This window comes from Vicugna pacos, chromosome 23, assembly GCF_048564905.1.
Source record: "Vicugna pacos chromosome 23, VicPac4, whole genome shotgun sequence".
NCBI lineage: Eukaryota > Metazoa > Chordata > Mammalia > Artiodactyla > Camelidae > Vicugna > Vicugna pacos.
Window position 1 is genome coordinate 9,027,929 of NC_133009.1, and position 18,453 is coordinate 9,046,381.

General features: G+C 39.0%; 1 protein-coding gene across 1 annotated transcript in view; it reads left to right on the top strand.

Moving 5' to 3' along the window:
- Nucleotides 1-18,453, top strand: part of CR1 (complement C3b/C4b receptor 1 (Knops blood group)) — an 85,952-nt gene that overhangs the window by 29,036 nt on the left and 38,463 nt on the right. The window contains exons 13-21 of the mRNA XM_072948223.1: nt 56-454; nt 1,964-2,137; nt 2,230-2,335; nt 3,577-3,662; nt 5,528-5,746; nt 8,100-8,279; nt 8,869-8,968; nt 11,985-12,070; nt 13,957-14,352. Coding sequence (XP_072804324.1) covers nt 56-454; nt 1,964-2,137; nt 2,230-2,335; nt 3,577-3,662; nt 5,528-5,746; nt 8,100-8,279; nt 8,869-8,968; nt 11,985-12,070; nt 13,957-14,352 — 1,746 coding nt within the window. The remainder of the gene's footprint in view (nt 1-55; nt 455-1,963; nt 2,138-2,229; nt 2,336-3,576; nt 3,663-5,527; nt 5,747-8,099; nt 8,280-8,868; nt 8,969-11,984; nt 12,071-13,956; nt 14,353-18,453) is intronic.

Genomic DNA, 18,453 nt, shown 5'->3' on the forward strand with positions numbered 1-18,453 from the left:
TGATTGAATATAACTTTAAGGAATTGGGGTTTTAACTTGCTGTCCCTTTTCCCAGGTATTCCTTGTGGGCCACCCCCAGCCATCGCCAACGGAGACTTTGTCAGCACCAACAGAGAATATTTTCCATATGGAACGGTGGTGACCTACCGTTGCAACCTTGGAGAGAGAAAGAGGAAGCTGTTTGACCTCGTGGGTGAGCCGTCCATATACTGCACCAGCGAAGACAATCAAGTTGGCATCTGGAGCGGCCCTCCCCCTCGCTGCATTATACCTAATAAGTGCACGCGTCCAGAAGTTGAAAACGGCATCATGATGTCTGAGAACAGAAGCTTATTCTCCTTACATGAAATGGTGAGGTTTACGTGTCAGCCTGGCTTTGCCATGAAAGGACCCTCCACTGTTCATTGCCAAGGCCAAGACCAGTGGGTGCCGGAGCTGCCCAGCTGCTCCAGGGGTGAGTCTGACTGAGGCTTTGAAGGGGCCCCCAGATGACAGGAGTTGTAGGAGGATGAGGAGATTAGTGCTTGTTCTGGGGGAAGGATGTGTGGTGAGCGGTGTGAGTACATTTGGGGAGAGGCAGCGTGAAATTAAGGGGACGTGTGTGCATGTACAGATGTGTGCACTCGTGTGTATGTGCCTTCATTTGAGAAGTAAGATTTAATTCATCAAGGAAGGGGACATTAGGGCCTCTCCTACTGACCAATTCTCTAGACACAAGACCAGCTCCATTATTTCTCAGTTATATTGAAGAATCATGAGAACTCTCTGGTTAGTCCTGTGATAATCTTGCCCACTCTTTAAAACATGCCTTTAAATTGTGTGATTCTTACATCAGTGTGACAATGAAATTAGCTTAACTTTACAGAGGTTTAAGAAATTATCTAAATTACGTGCTACTAAGTGACTTACCCAGGAGCAGGCTGCAGTGTGTCGGCGCAGAGGCGGGATGCTCTGCTTCTTGCCACAGCATTTATCACAGAAAGAAACTGACATAAGAAGAAAGATAACACAGCCTCCGAATAGGGACAAGGCTCTTAGAGGTTGTCAGTTCTGCTCCACCTCCTCCATTTTATCATTAGAAATCTGAAAAAGAAAGTGAAAGTAACTTGCTGAAAGTTCAACAGATTTTCATTCCTCTTAATAGATATAGATTAGGTTGAAGTTCAAATGAGGTCTGATGCCCTAGCACATACCCAAAGACTGTGAATGGAGGCAGCCACACCTTGAATCATTCAGTCTCTAAGAAGTGTGCCCTCTCCTTTCACGGACCCGCTTACTTAGAGGATTTTGTTTTTGATGGACCGTCTTGTCTGTGATGGACCGTCTTATGTCACACTAGCTGGATTAGGTTTGGATGGATAAATGTTGTGCCTGATACCTAGGGACTAGGATGGACCTTACAGTCTTTCCACCCACCCGTCTTAGCCTCTTACAGCCACTGACAGAGCAACTGGGAAGAAAAAGAGCAAGAAGATATAAATGGAGATTGTCACTGAGATTGTCACTACACTTTGATAATAGAAGTGCAAGAAAAGATTAATGGGAAATCTGTTCAATATTTTGAGTCTCAGGCAAACTTCTCATTACCTGAAAGGTGACGCTGTGAACTAGATTGCTTTTCTAGCAAATATGTGGGTGGGGTAGCAGCCCACCGAAACTATTAGCTCTAGATTAGGTAGCAGCAGTGGTAGAAGGAAGCCCATGGCTGGCTTTTATAAGTCATTTTAGAACTTGTCTTGGGAAGAATGGATTCTACCTTTCTAGCCCTCAGTTTTTGTGAGGTCATTGGCTACCCCTCTTCCCTGCTCTTAACTTCCACAAGAAAAAAAGGGGTTTCCTGATTATCACTAGACTTTGTTATATCTGATCTGTTTAATCATGGACCTCTAACTCCTTGGAAGAGTTCAAATTTAGGAAAATATATTTCCCTATAACTGACAGGTACTTGACTATTCTTTCCCAGTATGTCAGCCACCTCCCCAAATCCTGCATGGTCATCACAGCACAAACGACAAGGATGACTTTTCCGCTGGGCAGGAAGTGTTCTACAGCTGTGAGCCTGGCTATGATCTCAGAGGGGCTGCTTCTCTGCGCTGTATGCCCCAGGGAGACTGGAGCCCAGCAGCCCCCACGTGTGCAGATGCCTACATGCTCAGCCGCTCCAACAAATTTAGGTTTTGTCTTATTGTGTAAGCACCAGTGTTATGCCTGTATGTTCTTCTTTTTCTCCAGTAAAATCATGTGCTGCCTTGTTGGACCAGCTCCCTAATGGCCGAGTGCTAGTTCCACTTAATCTCCAGCTTGGGGCAAAAGTGTCCTTCGTTTGTGATGAGGGGTGAGTGTGAGGTTGTGTGGCCTGCTGGACACTGAAATTGGGGTTAATTTAAAAAGGGAAGGTTTAGCATGACTTAAGAAGGGAATCATTCAAGGATGTTAACATTGGGGAGTGCATTTGGGAAGTAAGAGTAAAGAACAGATGGAACTAATAGCTATAAGGAAAAATGGAGACATGTATTACATGGCAGGTTCAAAGACCAATACAATTACTAGGTATGAGTACATATAGACGGCACATAGAGAGAGGAAATCACATGTACCAAGCAGGAAAGTAAAAAGGGTAATGTGGAGAGTTCCAGAAAAAGTTTGATATGTGACAAAAAGCTGATTACAAATAGCTAAGATCATTTAAGAATTATTTCTGAAAAATTTTTAGCTATCAAAAGTGAATTTTGTAATAGCAGTGAAAGGATGAGAACAAGCTTTTCTTTATCCAGTCATGTGTCACCTGGTTAGTAATGGGCCAAGGGCTCTGAACTGAGATCATGGTGGCTGATTTTAATGTTTCCAGAGGGCATTAACTTGTTTATGTGAACCTCAGACCCTTTACAGTGTGCAAATCTCTACATGGAAATTCTTAAACATGAGCAACAAAACACCCAATATCAAAATGTCCCACAGAGTCCTTGGCAGGCATGAAATACAAGCACCCAAGAAAATTTAGGAGCCATCAGGATCCAACGTACATTGAGAGTTTTGGATGACTACCTGCCAAAGTCCTTTCCAATCTCTTTTTATTTTCCTCTGGATGAGTCAAACTTCCATAGCCCAACGTGCTGTTGTGAGCCTTCTGCATAAACGTCTCTTAAATGTAGACACAAAAGAACAATCTTTATTCTCTTTCCAGTTAATCTCTGCTCTTCTAGTTCATACTGGGAGCTGTGTTACTGGCTGTTCCAGTGTCAGCACTGGGAGGCTGTTGCATTTTGACAGTGACCATGAGTACATTTATCACCTTTATTAGGGAATGACCAGGAAGAGATTGAATTATCTGAGTCTAGAACCAGAATGTAGGAGATGGCAGCCTACTTCAATTTAGTCCAAGACTTTATTATTATGTGACCAAGTTATTGTGCTTTGCCATTCTCCTTCAGTGGAGGCTGTGACTTTCCCTGATTGATGTGGACTCTAAACCTCTGTCACCTACTGGCTTCAGATCCTCCAAATGCTGAGATCTTGGCAAACAGGATGGCATTTTGGCTGAGAAACTCACCTATTCACTACCATTTTCTTCCTTAGATTCCAGTTAAAAGGCAGTTCTGCTAGTTACTGTGTCTCGGTTGGAACGGAAAGCCTTTGGAACAGCAGTGCTCCTGTGTGTGAGCGTGAGTAGAGGGGCTGGCACCTCATGCCAATCTCTCCCTTTAATCTGTTTGGTAATTTGATGCATGACCTCAAGGGCAGGGGTTCTTCCATTTTCTAATCAGAATTATTGATAAACAGTGTCACATATTTTGATAGTATTTTATTGGGAATCAATTTGTAGTGATGTATTTTGTTGTGCATCATGTGTTTTGGGAACCATCTAATCAGTCTCTGTCTTTTAAATTTCCCCTTCTTTATGGTAAATCCTGTTGCAGTTTGCCTCTAGGTCAGGAGAGATTAGGTAACATAAAGTTTTGAAAATTTTGTTATTTTTCTTTTTCCTTCTTCCCTTCTTTCTTTTTCTTCCACCAAGGTGCAGTCATTCTACAGTGTTTTTTTATATTGGCAAATATACAAATAAGAAATATTCACTCATTTAATCATTTATTGAGCACATACTATGTGCTTGAGGTTTTTCTAGGCATTGGTGTTATAGCAGTGAACACGATAAGTGAAACTTTTATCCCTGTCTTACTCCTGGTCAAGTGGGGAAATCGAGAAGCAAATAAAAACAACAACAACAACAACAAAAACAACAACAATAATGTCATTGCTATGGAAATGATAGATCACACAACATAGGAATGAGGGGAAAATGGGAACGTCATTACACAGAGTGAACAGTTTACGATTCCTTAAACACTGAAAACATGTATCTAAATAAATTATGCTGAAACATTCAGATAATGACCTCATTAAAAACTGAGTTTCCTATAGGCAATGCCACTAGTGATTTCTCCTAATCTACCCATTTGTATTTTCCCAATGGAAAATAGGACTTTGCTTCACCTCTTGATCCTAAAGACTGGAAACTATAAATATACTTAAACAATCAAATGTTACTAAAATGTTCATGTTGCTGGAAAACTACTCAGTCATCCTCTGCTGTGTTGTGTAACAAAACTTTATTTAAAAAACAAATCTCTTAGAGACCCTTGCTCTTCAGGAAACTCGACATCCACTGACGTATCATGACAAATGGTTGTCCTACTGGTGTGTGTTAGAGCTCAGCTCTTGACTGGACTCTTCCTCTTATTATTCATGGCTCTTTCTAGTTTGAGTAGCTACTTCCAAATCCCAAGCCCAGTTAGAAGTGAGGGAGGAACTGCTTTAAACACACAAGCAGACCCCAGAAAACAGTAACAATTTGACGTTGGACAGAAAGTAAAGAATAAAAAATATATCGTAACAAACCTATGCATATGAAGAAACAAGGCAGTCTGAACCACTCAGCATATTTGCAATGAACCATACATGTTTCCACTCATTGTGACAGCACTTCCATGATAATCAAGATTGATGGTCAGTTGCATAAGTTAAAAAGGAAAGGTTTCAAGTCTGTAAGGTGATGAGCACACATGGAGGACATTGTAGGGCTGTTAGCAGAGAATGTAAGCTCCTTGGAGGACAAGGACTTCATCTGTGTTCTTTGCCATGTGTCCTCAGGGCCCTGATGAGAGGCTGACACAGAGTAAGTTCTCAATTAATATATGTTCAGTAAATGAATGAGTTACCCTTCAATAGGTTCTTTTAGTTCTTTAACACTTTTGGTGCTTCACTAAATGTGCCAAACTTCTATCTATTCTGCAGAAAGCTGAAAGGACTAGAGGATCAGGTTAAGCAAATTCTATTGTATTTTTTCATTCAAGAAAAAGAACAAACTGAGACTGAAATCTCATTTCATTTTGTCCATCTCATCAAAGGCCTAATGGACTGGGTTGTAACTTTCATGTTTTTAGGTGGCACCAACCTTAGCACCCTATGTCTGTAGCGTACCTCTGGTGAGACTCTTCAGTGAAACTTAAAGCTTTTGTCTTCTTTCCAGAAATTTTGTGCCCAAATCCTCCAGACATCCTTAACGGGAGACACACAGGAATCCCTCTGGAAGTCTTTCCTTTTGGAACAGAAGTGACTTACACGTGTGACTCGCACCCAGAGACGGGGGTGATCTTCAGCCTCACTGGGGAGAGCACCATCCGCTGCACCAGTGATGGTCATGGGAACGGGATTTGGAGCAGCCCTGCCCCTCGCTGTGAATTTCTTGGTCAGTGCTCACTGCCCCGCATTCCAAATGGCTTCAGAATATCTGAACCAGACTCTCCAAATTTCTGTCATTACAATGTACATTACAACCAATTAAATGCCAACTCAGTAATATAATGTTTTAAGATACACGAACATGAATCAGCAAAATTCTGATGCTCTTACTTTCTTGGGGGCTGGTGAAAAAATAGGGAGGCTATGAATAGTGGCACTAGTTCTAATCAGAATTAGGGGGAAAAGGTTTTCAAAGCATAGGCATTGAACCAATTACCTAGGAACCTAACAGGACCATGTTATACCATTTCCAAGGTTTTGGAGAGAAGCACAGGCCAGCAGAGAACAAAATCTGCCAAAATGGCTTTTAATAACCTGTTTCACCTAAGAACACTGTGCACTGTCTATGAACATCGGGCTGCACTGTAGACCCCCACGAAAATTCCTTTAGTCAATTTGGGTTAAATTCTAAGCTAACATGAAGCTTACTTGCTCCTTAGCCCCATGGTAATTTAGCCATTCATGTCTTCCCACTTTGGTAGAAAGAAAGATCAAAGGATGTGAACATGAAGGAAAAGTGCAAAATAGAGTGTGTATTCTTAAGGTCTGCAGAAGGTTTCCTAAGACACCCGACAGAGCTAAGACACCCACACCAGAATGTAAAGTTGAGAAGGAGAAAGTAGGTTGTAGAAGTGACCCTGGTCCTGGCATAACAGACTGACCCCTGGGGAACTCTAACGGTGTAAAGCAGTTTTGAAAAAATAAAAGTACCAAGTGTAGACACTCAGAAGATATTTTTGTCCTCATTTGCCTCCTCTACCACCATGGCTTCAACATAGGTGTCCGTCTGGGCCTGTTGACAAATGCAGAGACCTGTCAGATTCACTGAATCAACAGCCAGAGGCAATCTCCTAAGTTCTAAGTCTTTTTTTCTCACCAGTACCCTATTGTGAGATGACAGTTTTAGTTTTATCAGCCAGAATTTTAGAATAGAGACCTGCCATACCATCTTCATGTGTGATTTAGCCTTAGCTGGTAGGTTTTAGTCATAAAGGGGGACTCCTTCAACTACAAGATATGTTGGCTAAATTTCAAGGTCTAAAGAAATAGGAAACAGGCAAAGTAGATTCATAGATTTCCTGTGATGACACCTTGAAACCAAGCCACGTGGTCATTCTGAGAATTATCATTTATGTTAAAGATATAAGAAATTGATTTGCAAATCTTCACATGGAAAACTGTTTCAGTGCAGATGGCTCTAGCATAATTTTACTAATGGAAGAAATAATTGAAAGGGATGTGGAAGACAGCTTCGGAAGAAGCTACAGAAGTTATTTCCCAAAACAGTGGGAACAATCTCTAGTTTTCAAAGCCTGTGCACTGCTTTGATCTCATACTGCTTAAATCCACAGTGAGGTTGTACTCCTCAAGTCTAGAGCTCTAACCTATAGCGGGTGGGAGCTCTACCTAGAACATCATTTAATATGCATTTCTTTTTTTAACACCTTTTCTTTATTGAGTTATAGTCATTTTATAATGTTGTGTCAATTTCCAGAGTAGACCACAATTTTTCAGTTACACACGTTCACACATATATTCATTGTCGCATTGTTTTTCACTGTGAGGTACCATAAGATCTTGTATATATTTCCCTGTGCTATACAGTATAATCTTGTTTATCTAGCGTACATAATGCCTGACAGTATCTACAAATTTCGAACTCCCAGTCTGTCCCTTCCCACCCTACTCCGCCTTGGCAACCACAAGTATGTATACTATGTCTATGAGTCTGTTTCTGTTTTGTATTTATGTTCTTTCTTTCTTTTTTTGAGATTCCACATATGAGTGAACTCATATGCACTTCTAACAATGTTTTCTTATAGTAAGAACTGTATTTGTGTTTTCTTTGAAGAGATGTTCCTTTTTCCACATTCTGTTGAAATGGTCGGCTTGAGAATCAGACCTAGAAAGTCAGTGATTGCTTCCTAGTTGCAAGAAATAAACACCTTGAGGTCGCCATTCATGCTCCTAAGCCCCCCAGTGGAGTCTGATGCACTGAAGTACAAGGAAACCACACAGGAACCCTGGGCGGGAGCACTCTTTCTGGCTCCATAAAAATGTGGAAAATTGAACTGGCGCTGTGTTTTACAGTAAATTGTATGAGTAAAATGCCCAGAGAGCAAGAGTGTTCCAGATAGTTTCTTTTTTCATGGGCATGTGCTCAAGGATCTTTATCTCCGATGGTCACAAGGAAATGACCTTTCCAAATCTGACATCAAATCTAACAAGAAAAAGACAAGTACGAATGGCATTGGGAACCTTTTTGTTCACTCTAATGTTCTTGATTTCTTGGTCTCTAGGTCGCTGTACTGCCCCAGATCCTTTTGATTTTGCCAAGTTGAAAATCCCCACCAATGAATCTGAGTTTCCCATTGGGACTTCTTTAAAGTATGAATGCCACCCTGAGTACCACAGATACTCATTCTCTATCACGTGTCTAGCAAACCTCACGTGGTCCAGTGTCGAAGATGTCTGTAAACGTGAGTAAACCCTTCCTGGATAAGTCCCATGTTTATCAAAGTATCTGTAGCATCTTACTATTTTTTTTTACCCAGTTTCAAAATAAGAAAAGTCTATTCGTTAAACTTGTTCAGATAGGTGAATGTAAGAGTTCGTCTTATAGGTCATCCCAAAAGATTGGTTGAAATATTTCTGTCATGAGAATGTTTCAAGGAATATTTACAGGTAAAGTCCATCTTTATTGGGCAAGTAAATATTGAATTACTCCAAAGCAGGAAAAAAATTTCAGGAGAGAAACTGTTTGAATAAGAAGGTAAGAGAAAAAGTTTTATACTGGTAGGATACAAACTCAAACATAATGTTAATATTTGGATGAGAGATTTGAGGCAAATATAATACAGATCTGGAAATGCGGTATTTTCTAACGTGGTGGTGGGAGGTGGCTGATCTTGAGGAGTCTGGTGAAGCTCCTCAAGGTGGCAAAATCTGTGGCTCCCTAGAATTCCATATGCTTTTCAGGAAGCTGCAGTCAGGTGGGTACTAACGTGTTATGGACTAACAAGAGTTCATATGACACTTCCTGGCTCCAAATTCTGTTTCTTTTTCAAGGAAAGTCATGTGATACTCCTGCAGATCCTGTCAATGGTGTGGTGCACTTAGACACAAACACCCAGTTCGGATCCAGAATTACTTATTCTTGTGACACAGGGTGAGTTGGCAGCAATATCGCTTGGGTCAAGAGTTGCAGAACAATACTGCCTTCTGGTCACATCTCAGAAAGGAAAGATAGGCTCTTACCATCTGTTCTTATCAAGGTTGAACATAGGTGCTTAAGTTCTGATGGAAATGAACAAAGATACAGGAAGTTTAGAAGGAAAATCTGTATCCTTGCTAGAAACCAGGGCAGTGCATACAAGAAAAGTCAGGTATTCACCAGGTAGAAAGGAGGAAGGTGGGGAAAGTGCATGGTCAAACCTCATGAAATCCTCAAACCAGAGGAGACATTGCTGGAAGAAAGGGAAGGCCATGGAGCAACGAGGTGAGAAAGCAAATCTTAAAGGTAAGTGCACTATTTGACTCCCCAGGCTGCCATAACAGAGTGTCACAAACTGGGTGCCTTAGGACAACCTCAGAAATTTATGTGCTCATAGTTATGGAGGCCAGAAGTCCAAAATCAAGGTGTTGGCAGGACGTATTCCCTCCAAAGTCTTGAGGCAGGTTCCCTCCTTGCCTTCTCCAGCTCATGGGAGTCTCAGACCTTCCTTGGCATGTGGCTCTGACTCTTCAGTTTTTGTCTCATGGCCGTCTTCACTCTGTCTCTGTCCTTGCATGGCGTTGTCCTCTCTGTGTGGTCCATGTCCAAAGTTCTCTCTTTTTAAAAGTATGCCAACCATATTGGATATGGGCCCACCCTAATAACCTTATCTTAATGTGATGTTATCTTCAAGACCCTATTTCCAAATAAGGTCACATTCCTGGGCGTTTGGGTCAAGGGTTCAACATATCTTTTTGGGGAGCACTATTTTACCCATAACAGAGCCCCTGTGAAAATGTCAGGTATAAAAGGTTCCCTGGGCAGCGGACCCACCCTCCATGCTTACTCTTGCTCAGCACACAGTGGAGTTTCAGCCTCTCTCCCAATGTGAGCATCTGAGCCAGTTAGAGAATACAGGACCAATGTGGACTGCCACGATAAACACAGAAAAGAAACTTGTGCCTTCAGCATAGTTGCCAAACAAGGCCTTACAGATGGTAGTACCTATAAGATGACAAAGTAAATTTAGAGTAAATCTATATACTTGTTACTGCTCTAAACATTTCTAAGTGCAATCTCTAATTTAATTACGGTACCCTGTTTATCCTGTAATACTGAATATGGGTGAACACTAAAGTGGTATAGAACAGAAAATCATTAAGTTTATGATATGTATAGGAAATTAATGTAATAAGAATCAATATTAAACATGAGAAGGGACTTCCACTTACAAAATAGAATTCCTTTCAAGAAATAGGTGGCACTTTTAAAACAATCTCCTGTTTACATATTTTACCAGTTCCAGTTGCACACTGCTTCTATGAAACTAGTTAGGAAATTGAGAATGTTTTCATATGAATGTAAACCACAATTGTCAAACTAAAAATATTTGTGATAAACACACTGAATATTGCAGAGAATTAAAAGAGAATGTAAGAAGAAAAATTAATCAAACTCTTCCGGAATTCAGTAGAAAAGGAGAAAGAGAAGATGTGTGTGAAAAAGTACAAGGATTCAAATTCCATGTAACAAAAATGGCAGAAGGGGAAACAATAGCCCATAGCATTCCCATCACTAGGGAATGTCCTTCTGTATTTCAGAGATAATAATAACAAAAAGAAAAAACTTCAAGAATCCAGAAAGCCAATTAATAAAGTTATTTAAAAAACCTACAAAATAAATTAATTTATGCTGACATCACATTGATCTTTCACTTGGCTAAACTGCAGAAGATTTCCTCATAAGCCAATCTGTAGTCACATCAGGGGGCTCCAGATATACATTCAAGTATAAACAAGGACCCCAAACCACACCTGCATACTTCCAGGAAGCATAGTTATGGAGAAACAGAAAAAGATACACTCAGGCAGTCTGTGAGCATTTTTTAAAAAAGGAGAATGATAAATACCAGTGAGGTAGAATATTGGCCAAAACAAAAAAGACAAAAACAAATTTAAAAACACATGATCAAATATTTTAACAAAGTAATAAAATTAAATATAATGACAGAATGAATTAGTACCAAGTAAAACTTTTCTATGTAATCATAATGTAATAACAATTTCTAAAGTCATAAAACATATCCATAAAACTAGAAAATGAGAAAAAGCAAAAACACACATGCTAGACTTCTGTTGCAGAGGAGAGGGGCAGACTGTACTTATTTGGACACCAAAATTGAGAAAACAGGTTTAAATTCATGCATTGTGTATATATATAGCATATACATATGAAATGAAAATTTTAAAGGAACATAATTGGGTGTTTAGCTTCCAAATTACTAGAGCACCCAAAAGATGTTCAACTGTGTTTCATGTAGCAAATGAGGGGGAAGGGAAAGCAGTAACAGAGATTATATCTGTCTGTTCTGTCAGAAATAAGCCCTAATATGTTTGGGGCACACATCCTTACCATTGGACGTTATGAAGGAGGCAGTGATGACAAAAGCAAGATCAGACATATCATTTATGCCAGCAAAGGTGTATAGTTTAATCTCCCTGCCAAAAAACAAAAGCTTCCACATGGGATCAAGTGTCACAATCTTGACATATTCACAAGAAACATGCCTAAACTAAAATTACATAAAGGGTTTATGTGCAATATGTGTATATATGTTTATATCAAGAATATGCAAAATAAATTTAAATGGCAAAAGATGAGGGGAAAAAACAGACTTTAAGAAGAAAACAGGTCTACAAAAGGATTGTTTTATATTGGTACTTGACTCAATCTGAAATGAAAACAAGAAATTAAGAAGCAGTGGGAGCCATGAGCAATTAGAAAGGCAATATTCCTTTCAATAGTGAGAGAATAGAAAAACAGATGTAAGAAAGCCAGATAAAATGGATGGAGTTTAGGCGAGTCCCTGGACTTCTCTCAGATTGGAGCCTTTCGGCTGTGCCATGCACGTGAGCTGAGCAAGTTGATGGGATGTGCAGAGCACAGTGATCTTTCCCCTTTTCGCTTTCAGGTATCGACTCATTGGTCACTCATCTGCTCAATGTATCATCTCAGGCGATTCTGTCATTTGGGACACGGGGCGACCAGTTTGTGAACGTGAGTTGAAATCTCTTTCCCCGTTTATTCCGTGGTCAATCCTAGAGCTGCCCCCTAGAATTCCAAGGAACACATTTCATCCCTCTTGGCAACGGGATCCTCCTGATGGTGTTTGAAGAAAACACTCATATCCTTCAAAGTGTTCACGATGTTTCAAGCTTCCGGTTCCTCCTGGTTTTTCCTTATCCTGAGGAATCATTTATTTTATTTAGTTTAAACAGTCGTCTTGAACTCAATTCGAACAGCCCCAAATTTCCCTTTGTTGGTTGAACACCTTCCAGTTGAAGGTGACTGTCTTTGCTGAAGTAAAGGAGCACAACATTGGTGAAGGTGCCCTGCGTCTTCTCTGTCAACTCTTACTCCCAGGTCATGTGTTCAAGTCCTGGGCCCTCCCTGCTTTCTTCTTCTCTGTCTGAACAGTGACAGGCCAAGTTTCCTACAAGTTGTTTGGGCTATGAGATTCCTACACTGTGAGGCACTTAGAGGAGGGAGCAGCTGCAAACTCACAAAGAACATAAAGAGGCTGTAACACTGGGTTTGGTGCTAATGTGAAGAAGTCTACATTCTCCAACCCAACTGGTAGTAGGATTAGTGGTAAGAAACTTTCTCACAGTCCAGTACTCAACATGTATCAAAAACCTTAAGGGGTTGCATGCTTTTAATCCCGAAATTCTACAGTTTGAATTATTCCTAATAAAAGTAGTCACCACGGGTATTTGCAAGGATTGATGTACAAGTGTTACCTACGTTATTATTTATGAAAGTGTAAAGTCAAAAAATGTAAATGTTGAGCATTTTATGAACACCGTTCTGGAAATCATCTGCTAAGAGGAATAAGGCATATGTTCTGTTTAAAAGAATAGATTAAAATATGCCTGAATGCATAGGCAAGGCATGGAACTCTTCCAAATGAAATCAGATAATATATTATTGCTCTGAAATATTACTCAGCCAACAGAGAAACAGAGATATTGTAGAAAAAGCTAAGTGAAGGTGTGTGTATTAAAGATTACACATTAAGTAGTTAACAGTGGTTCTTTCTAGCAACGGGCTAAAAGGTATTGTATAAGTTTTCCATAAGAAATATGCATCTTCTTAAATATACTTTTAAAAGTAAAAATAAACAAATGTGTATTTTGAGATATACCTGCCAAGAAAGACAGAAATATTTTATACTCTCCAGAATGATCTCAATGCCAAGCAGTTTTCTGTTACTTGTAGATTAAATTAAATTTGCCTGTAAAATGACCTGTGCTTCCTATCTTGTTACTAGCAGCGTTTTCAGTATATTTTTCCTGATTCTTCAATATGCTGCCTCTTCTTGAGTCAATATTGGCAAAATATATCTTCATTTCTAGTATCCTCATTTTTATATTTATTAGCACAAAATAAAAGAGATATTCAGCTATTTTTATTCCTTCTGAATCTGTGACTGGTTTGCCATGTGTACTTTTGTTTGCTTGTGCTCTATTTTTCATTTCTTGTGCTTCAGTTTGGATTTTATGTATTTGATAATCCATTTCGTATGCAGTACTGTATTAATAACCAATTGAAAATTAAAGTGCCTTCAACGGAGAGGGAATTGAATTTAAAAAAAGAGTTCAGTAACATGTAAAAATTCTCATTTATAATGAAAAGTATATGGACTGTATAATATATGAGTACATTTATTGAAATAACCCAAATTGAGAAGAGCAGGAGTCATGATATTGTGGTTATCTAGTCTGCAGTTGTGTGAGCAGACGTCTGTATATTAGCAAAGATTAGAGAAGAGCAGAAGTCTTCTGAATATTGCCATGTGGGTCATTTTTCTAAGTGGTTAGCAAAAGTCTAGTTGAATATATCTTTAAGAAATTGGAGTTTTAACTTGCTGTCCCTTTTCCCAGGTATTCTTTGTGGACCACCCCCAGCCATAGCCAATGGAGGGTTCATTAGCACCAATAGAAAATATTTTCCATACAGAACAGTGGTGACCTACCGCTGCAACCTTGGAGAGAGAGGGATAAATCTGTTTGACCTCGTGGGTGAGCCGTCCATATACTGCACCAGCGAAGACAATCAAGTTGGCATCTGGAGCGGCCCTCCCCCTCGCTGCATTATTAACAAGTGCACGCCTCCAGAAGTTGAAAACGGCATTAGGATGCCTGAGAACAGAAGCTTATTCTTTTTACATGAAATGGTGAGATTTACGTGTCAGCCTGGCTTTGCCATGAAAGGACCCTCCACTGTTCAATGCCAAGCTCCAAACCAGTGGGTGCCGGAGCTGCCCAGCTGCTCCAGGGGTGAGTCTGACTGAGGCTTTGAAGGGGCCCCTAAATGACGGGAGTTGTAGGAGGATCAGATTAGTGCTTGTTCTGTGAGAAGGATGTGTGGTGAGCGGTGTGAGTACATTTGGGGAGAGGCAGCATGAAATTAAAGGGATGTATGTGCATGTACGGATGTGTGCACTCGTGTGTATGTGCCTTCATTTGAGAAGCAAGGTTTAATTCATCAAGGAAGGGGACATTAGGGCCTCTCCTACTGACCAATTCTCTAGACACAAGACCAGCTCCAATATCTCTCAGTTATACTGAAGAATGATGAGGACTTTCTGGATAGTTCAGTAGTAATCTGGTCTACTCTTTACCACATGCCTTTAAGTTGTGTGATTCTTACATCCATGTGACAATGAAATTAGTTTGGCTTTTCAGAGGTTTAATACATTATCTAAATTATGTCCTACTGAGTGTCTTACACAGGAACAGGCTGCAGTGTGTCAGCCCAGAGGCGGGATGCTCTGCTTCTTGCCACACTTTTATCAGCATTTATCACAGAAAGAAAGTAATATATGAAGAAAGATAGCATAGCCTCAGAATAGGGACAAGGCTCTTAGAGGTTGTCTGTTCTGCTCCACCTCGTACATTTATTATTAGGAATCTGAAAGTGAAACTTTGTTGCTTAAAGTCAAGCAGATTTTTCTTTCATCTTTTTAAAAATTAAAGTATAGTTGTTTTACAATGTTTTATTAATTTCAGGTGTATAGCGAAGTGATTCAGTTATACATACATACATATATGTGTGTATATATGTATATATACACATATAATTTCTTTTCAGATTCTTTTCCATTTTAAGTTTTTTAAGTTATTAAAGATATTGAATATAGTTGCCTGTGCTATACAGATCATTTTTGTTCATCTATTTTATATGTAGTGGTGTTTATCTTTTACTCTCAAACTCCTAATATATCCCTCACCAGCCCCGCCCTTTCTTTTTGGTAACCATACATTTGGTTTCTGTGTCTGTGTGTCTGTTTCTGTTTTGTCAATAAATTATATCTCTCTTTTTTTTTTGGATTACACATGTAAGTGATATCACATGATATTTGTCTTTTCCTGTCTGACTTCTACTTCATTCTTAGTATGATAATCCCTAGGTCCATCTATGTTGCTGCATATGGCATTATTTCGTGCTTTTTTATGCCTGAGTAATATTTCTCTCTCTCTCTCTCTGTGTGTGTGTATGTACACTCCATCTTTTTTTAAACACTTTTTATTGATTTATAATCATTTTACAATGTTGTGTCAAATTTCAGTGTGGAGCACAATTTTTCAGTTATACATGAACATATATATATAATTCATTGTTACATTTTTTTCTCAGTGATTACCATAAGATCTTGTATGTATTTCCCCATGCTATACAGTATAATCTTGTTTATCTAGTCTACATTTTGAAATCTCAGTCTATCCCTTCCCATCCCCCAACTCCTTGGCAACCACAAGTTTGCATTCTATGCTTATGAGTGTGTTTCTGTTTTGTATTTATGTTTTGTTGTTGTTGTTGTTGTTGTTGTTGTTTTTAGACTCCACAAATGAGCGATATCATATGGTATTTTTCTTTCTCTTTCGGGCTTATTTCACTTAGAATGACATTCTCGAGGAGCATCCATGTTGCTGCAAATGGCATTATATTGTCTGTTTTTATGGCTGAGTAGTATTCCATTGTATAAATATACCACATCTTCTTTATCCAGTCACCTGTTGATGGACATTTAGGCTGTTTCCATGTTTTGACTATTGTAAATAGTGCTGCTATGACATTAGGGTGCAGGTGTCATTTTGAAGTAGGGTTCCTTCTGGACATATGCCCAGGAGGGGGATTCCTGGGTCATATGGTAAGTCTATTACTAGTCTTTTGAGGAATCTCCATACTGTTCTCCACAGTGGCTGTACCAAACTGCATTCCCACCAGCAGTGTAGGAGGGTTCCCCTTTCTCCACAGCCTCTCCAGCATTTGTCATTTGTGGACTTTTGAATGATGGCCATTCTGACTGCTCTGAGGTGATACCTCATTGTAGTTTTGATTTGCATTTCTCTGATAATTAGTGATATTGAGCATTTTTTTAATATGCCTATTGATCATTTGTATTTCTTCCTTGGAGAATTGCTTGTTTAGGACTTCTGCCCATTTTTGGATTGGGTTGTTTGTTTGTTTCTTATTAAGTCATATAAGCTGCTTATATATTCTGGAGATCAAGCATTTGTCAGTTTCATTTGCAAAAATTTTCTCCCATTCTGTTGGTTGTCTTTTGTTTCACTTATGGTTTCCTTTTCTGTGCAGAAGCTTGTAAGTTTCATTAGGTCCCATTTGTTTATTCTTGCTTTTATTTCTATTGCTAGGGTATCCTGTTCTAGGAGAACATTTTTGAGATGTATGTCAGATAATGTTTTGCCTATATTTTCTTCTAGGAGGTTTATTGTATCTTGTCTTATGTTTAAGTCTTTGATGCATTTTGAGTTTATTTTTGTGTATGGTGTAAGGGAGTGTTCTAGCTTCATTGCTTTACATGCTGCTGTCCAGTTTTCCCAACACCATTTGCTGAAGAGGCTGTCTTTATTCCATTGTATATTCTTGCCTTCTTTGTCAAACATTGGTTGACCAAAAGTTTGTGGGTTCATTTCTGGGCTCTCTATTCTGTTCCATTGGTCTATATGTCTGTTTTTGTACCAATACCATGCAGTCTGGATGACTGTAGCTCTATAGTATTGTCTGAAGTCTGGGAGGGTTATTCCTCCAGCCTCTTTCTTTGTCTTCAGTAATGCTTTGGCAATTCTAGGTCTTTGGTGCTTCCATATAAATTTTATTATGATTTGTTCTAGTTCTGTGAAATATGTCCTAGGTAATTTGATAGGGATTGCATTAAATCTGTAGATTGCCTTGGGCAGTGTGACCATTTTAACGATATGGATTCTTCCAATCCAGGAATATGGAATATCTTGAACATTTTTTAAAGTCTTCTTTAATTTTCTTCATCAATGGTGTATAGTTTTCTGTGTATAATTCTTTCACCTCCTTGGTTAGATTTCACCCCATCTTCTAGATTCATCCATTCATCTGTTGATTAACATTTAGGTTGCTTCCATGTCTTGGCCATTGTAAACAGTACTGCTGTGAACATCGGGTGCATGTGTCTTTTCCAGTTAGAGTTTTCTGTGGATAACTGTCCCAGAGTTGGATTACTGGATCATATGGTAACTCTAAAAACTCTTTAGTTTTTCAAGAAACCTCCATACTGTTCTCCAAAGTGGCTCCACCAATTTACATTTCCACCAATAAGATAGGAGGGTTACCTATTTTCCATACCCTCTCCAGCATTTATTATTTAAGACTTTTTGATGATGGGCATTCTGACCATTGTGAGATGATACTTCCTTGTAGACTTGATTTGCATTTTTCTAATAATTAGTGGTGTTGAGCATCTTTTCATATGTCTCTTGGCCATCAGGATGTCTTCTTTGGAGAAATGTCTATTTAGGTTTTATGCCCATTTTTTTGTATGAGGAATTTGGATTTTTCTTAATATTAAGCTGTATGAGCTGTTTGTGTATCTTAGAAATTAATCCCTTTTCAAATGCATCCTTTGCAAATATTTTCTTCCATTCAGTGTGTTGTCCTTACACTTTCTTATGGTTTTCTTTGCTGTGCAAAAGTTTTAAATTTAATTAGGTCCCATTTGTTCATTTTTGCTTTTATATTTCAATTTTATTTTTCTCGGAGACATAATCAATAAAATATTGTTGGAATTTATGTCAAAGAGTAATCTGTCTATATTTTCCTCTAGTTTTACAGTATCCAGTCTTACATTTAGGTCTTTAATCCATTTAGATTTTATGTTTGCTTAGGGTATTAAAGAAAGTTCTAATTTCAATCTTTTACATGTAGCTGTCGAGTCTTGCCAGCACCACTTATTGAAGAGACCATGTTTTCTCTATGGTATATTCTTGTCTCTTTTGTCATGTATTAATTGACCATATGAGCAAGGGTCTATTTCCAGAGTTTCTACATGGTTCCATTGATTTATAAGTCTGTATATCTTTAATTAACTACAGCTTAAGTTGAAG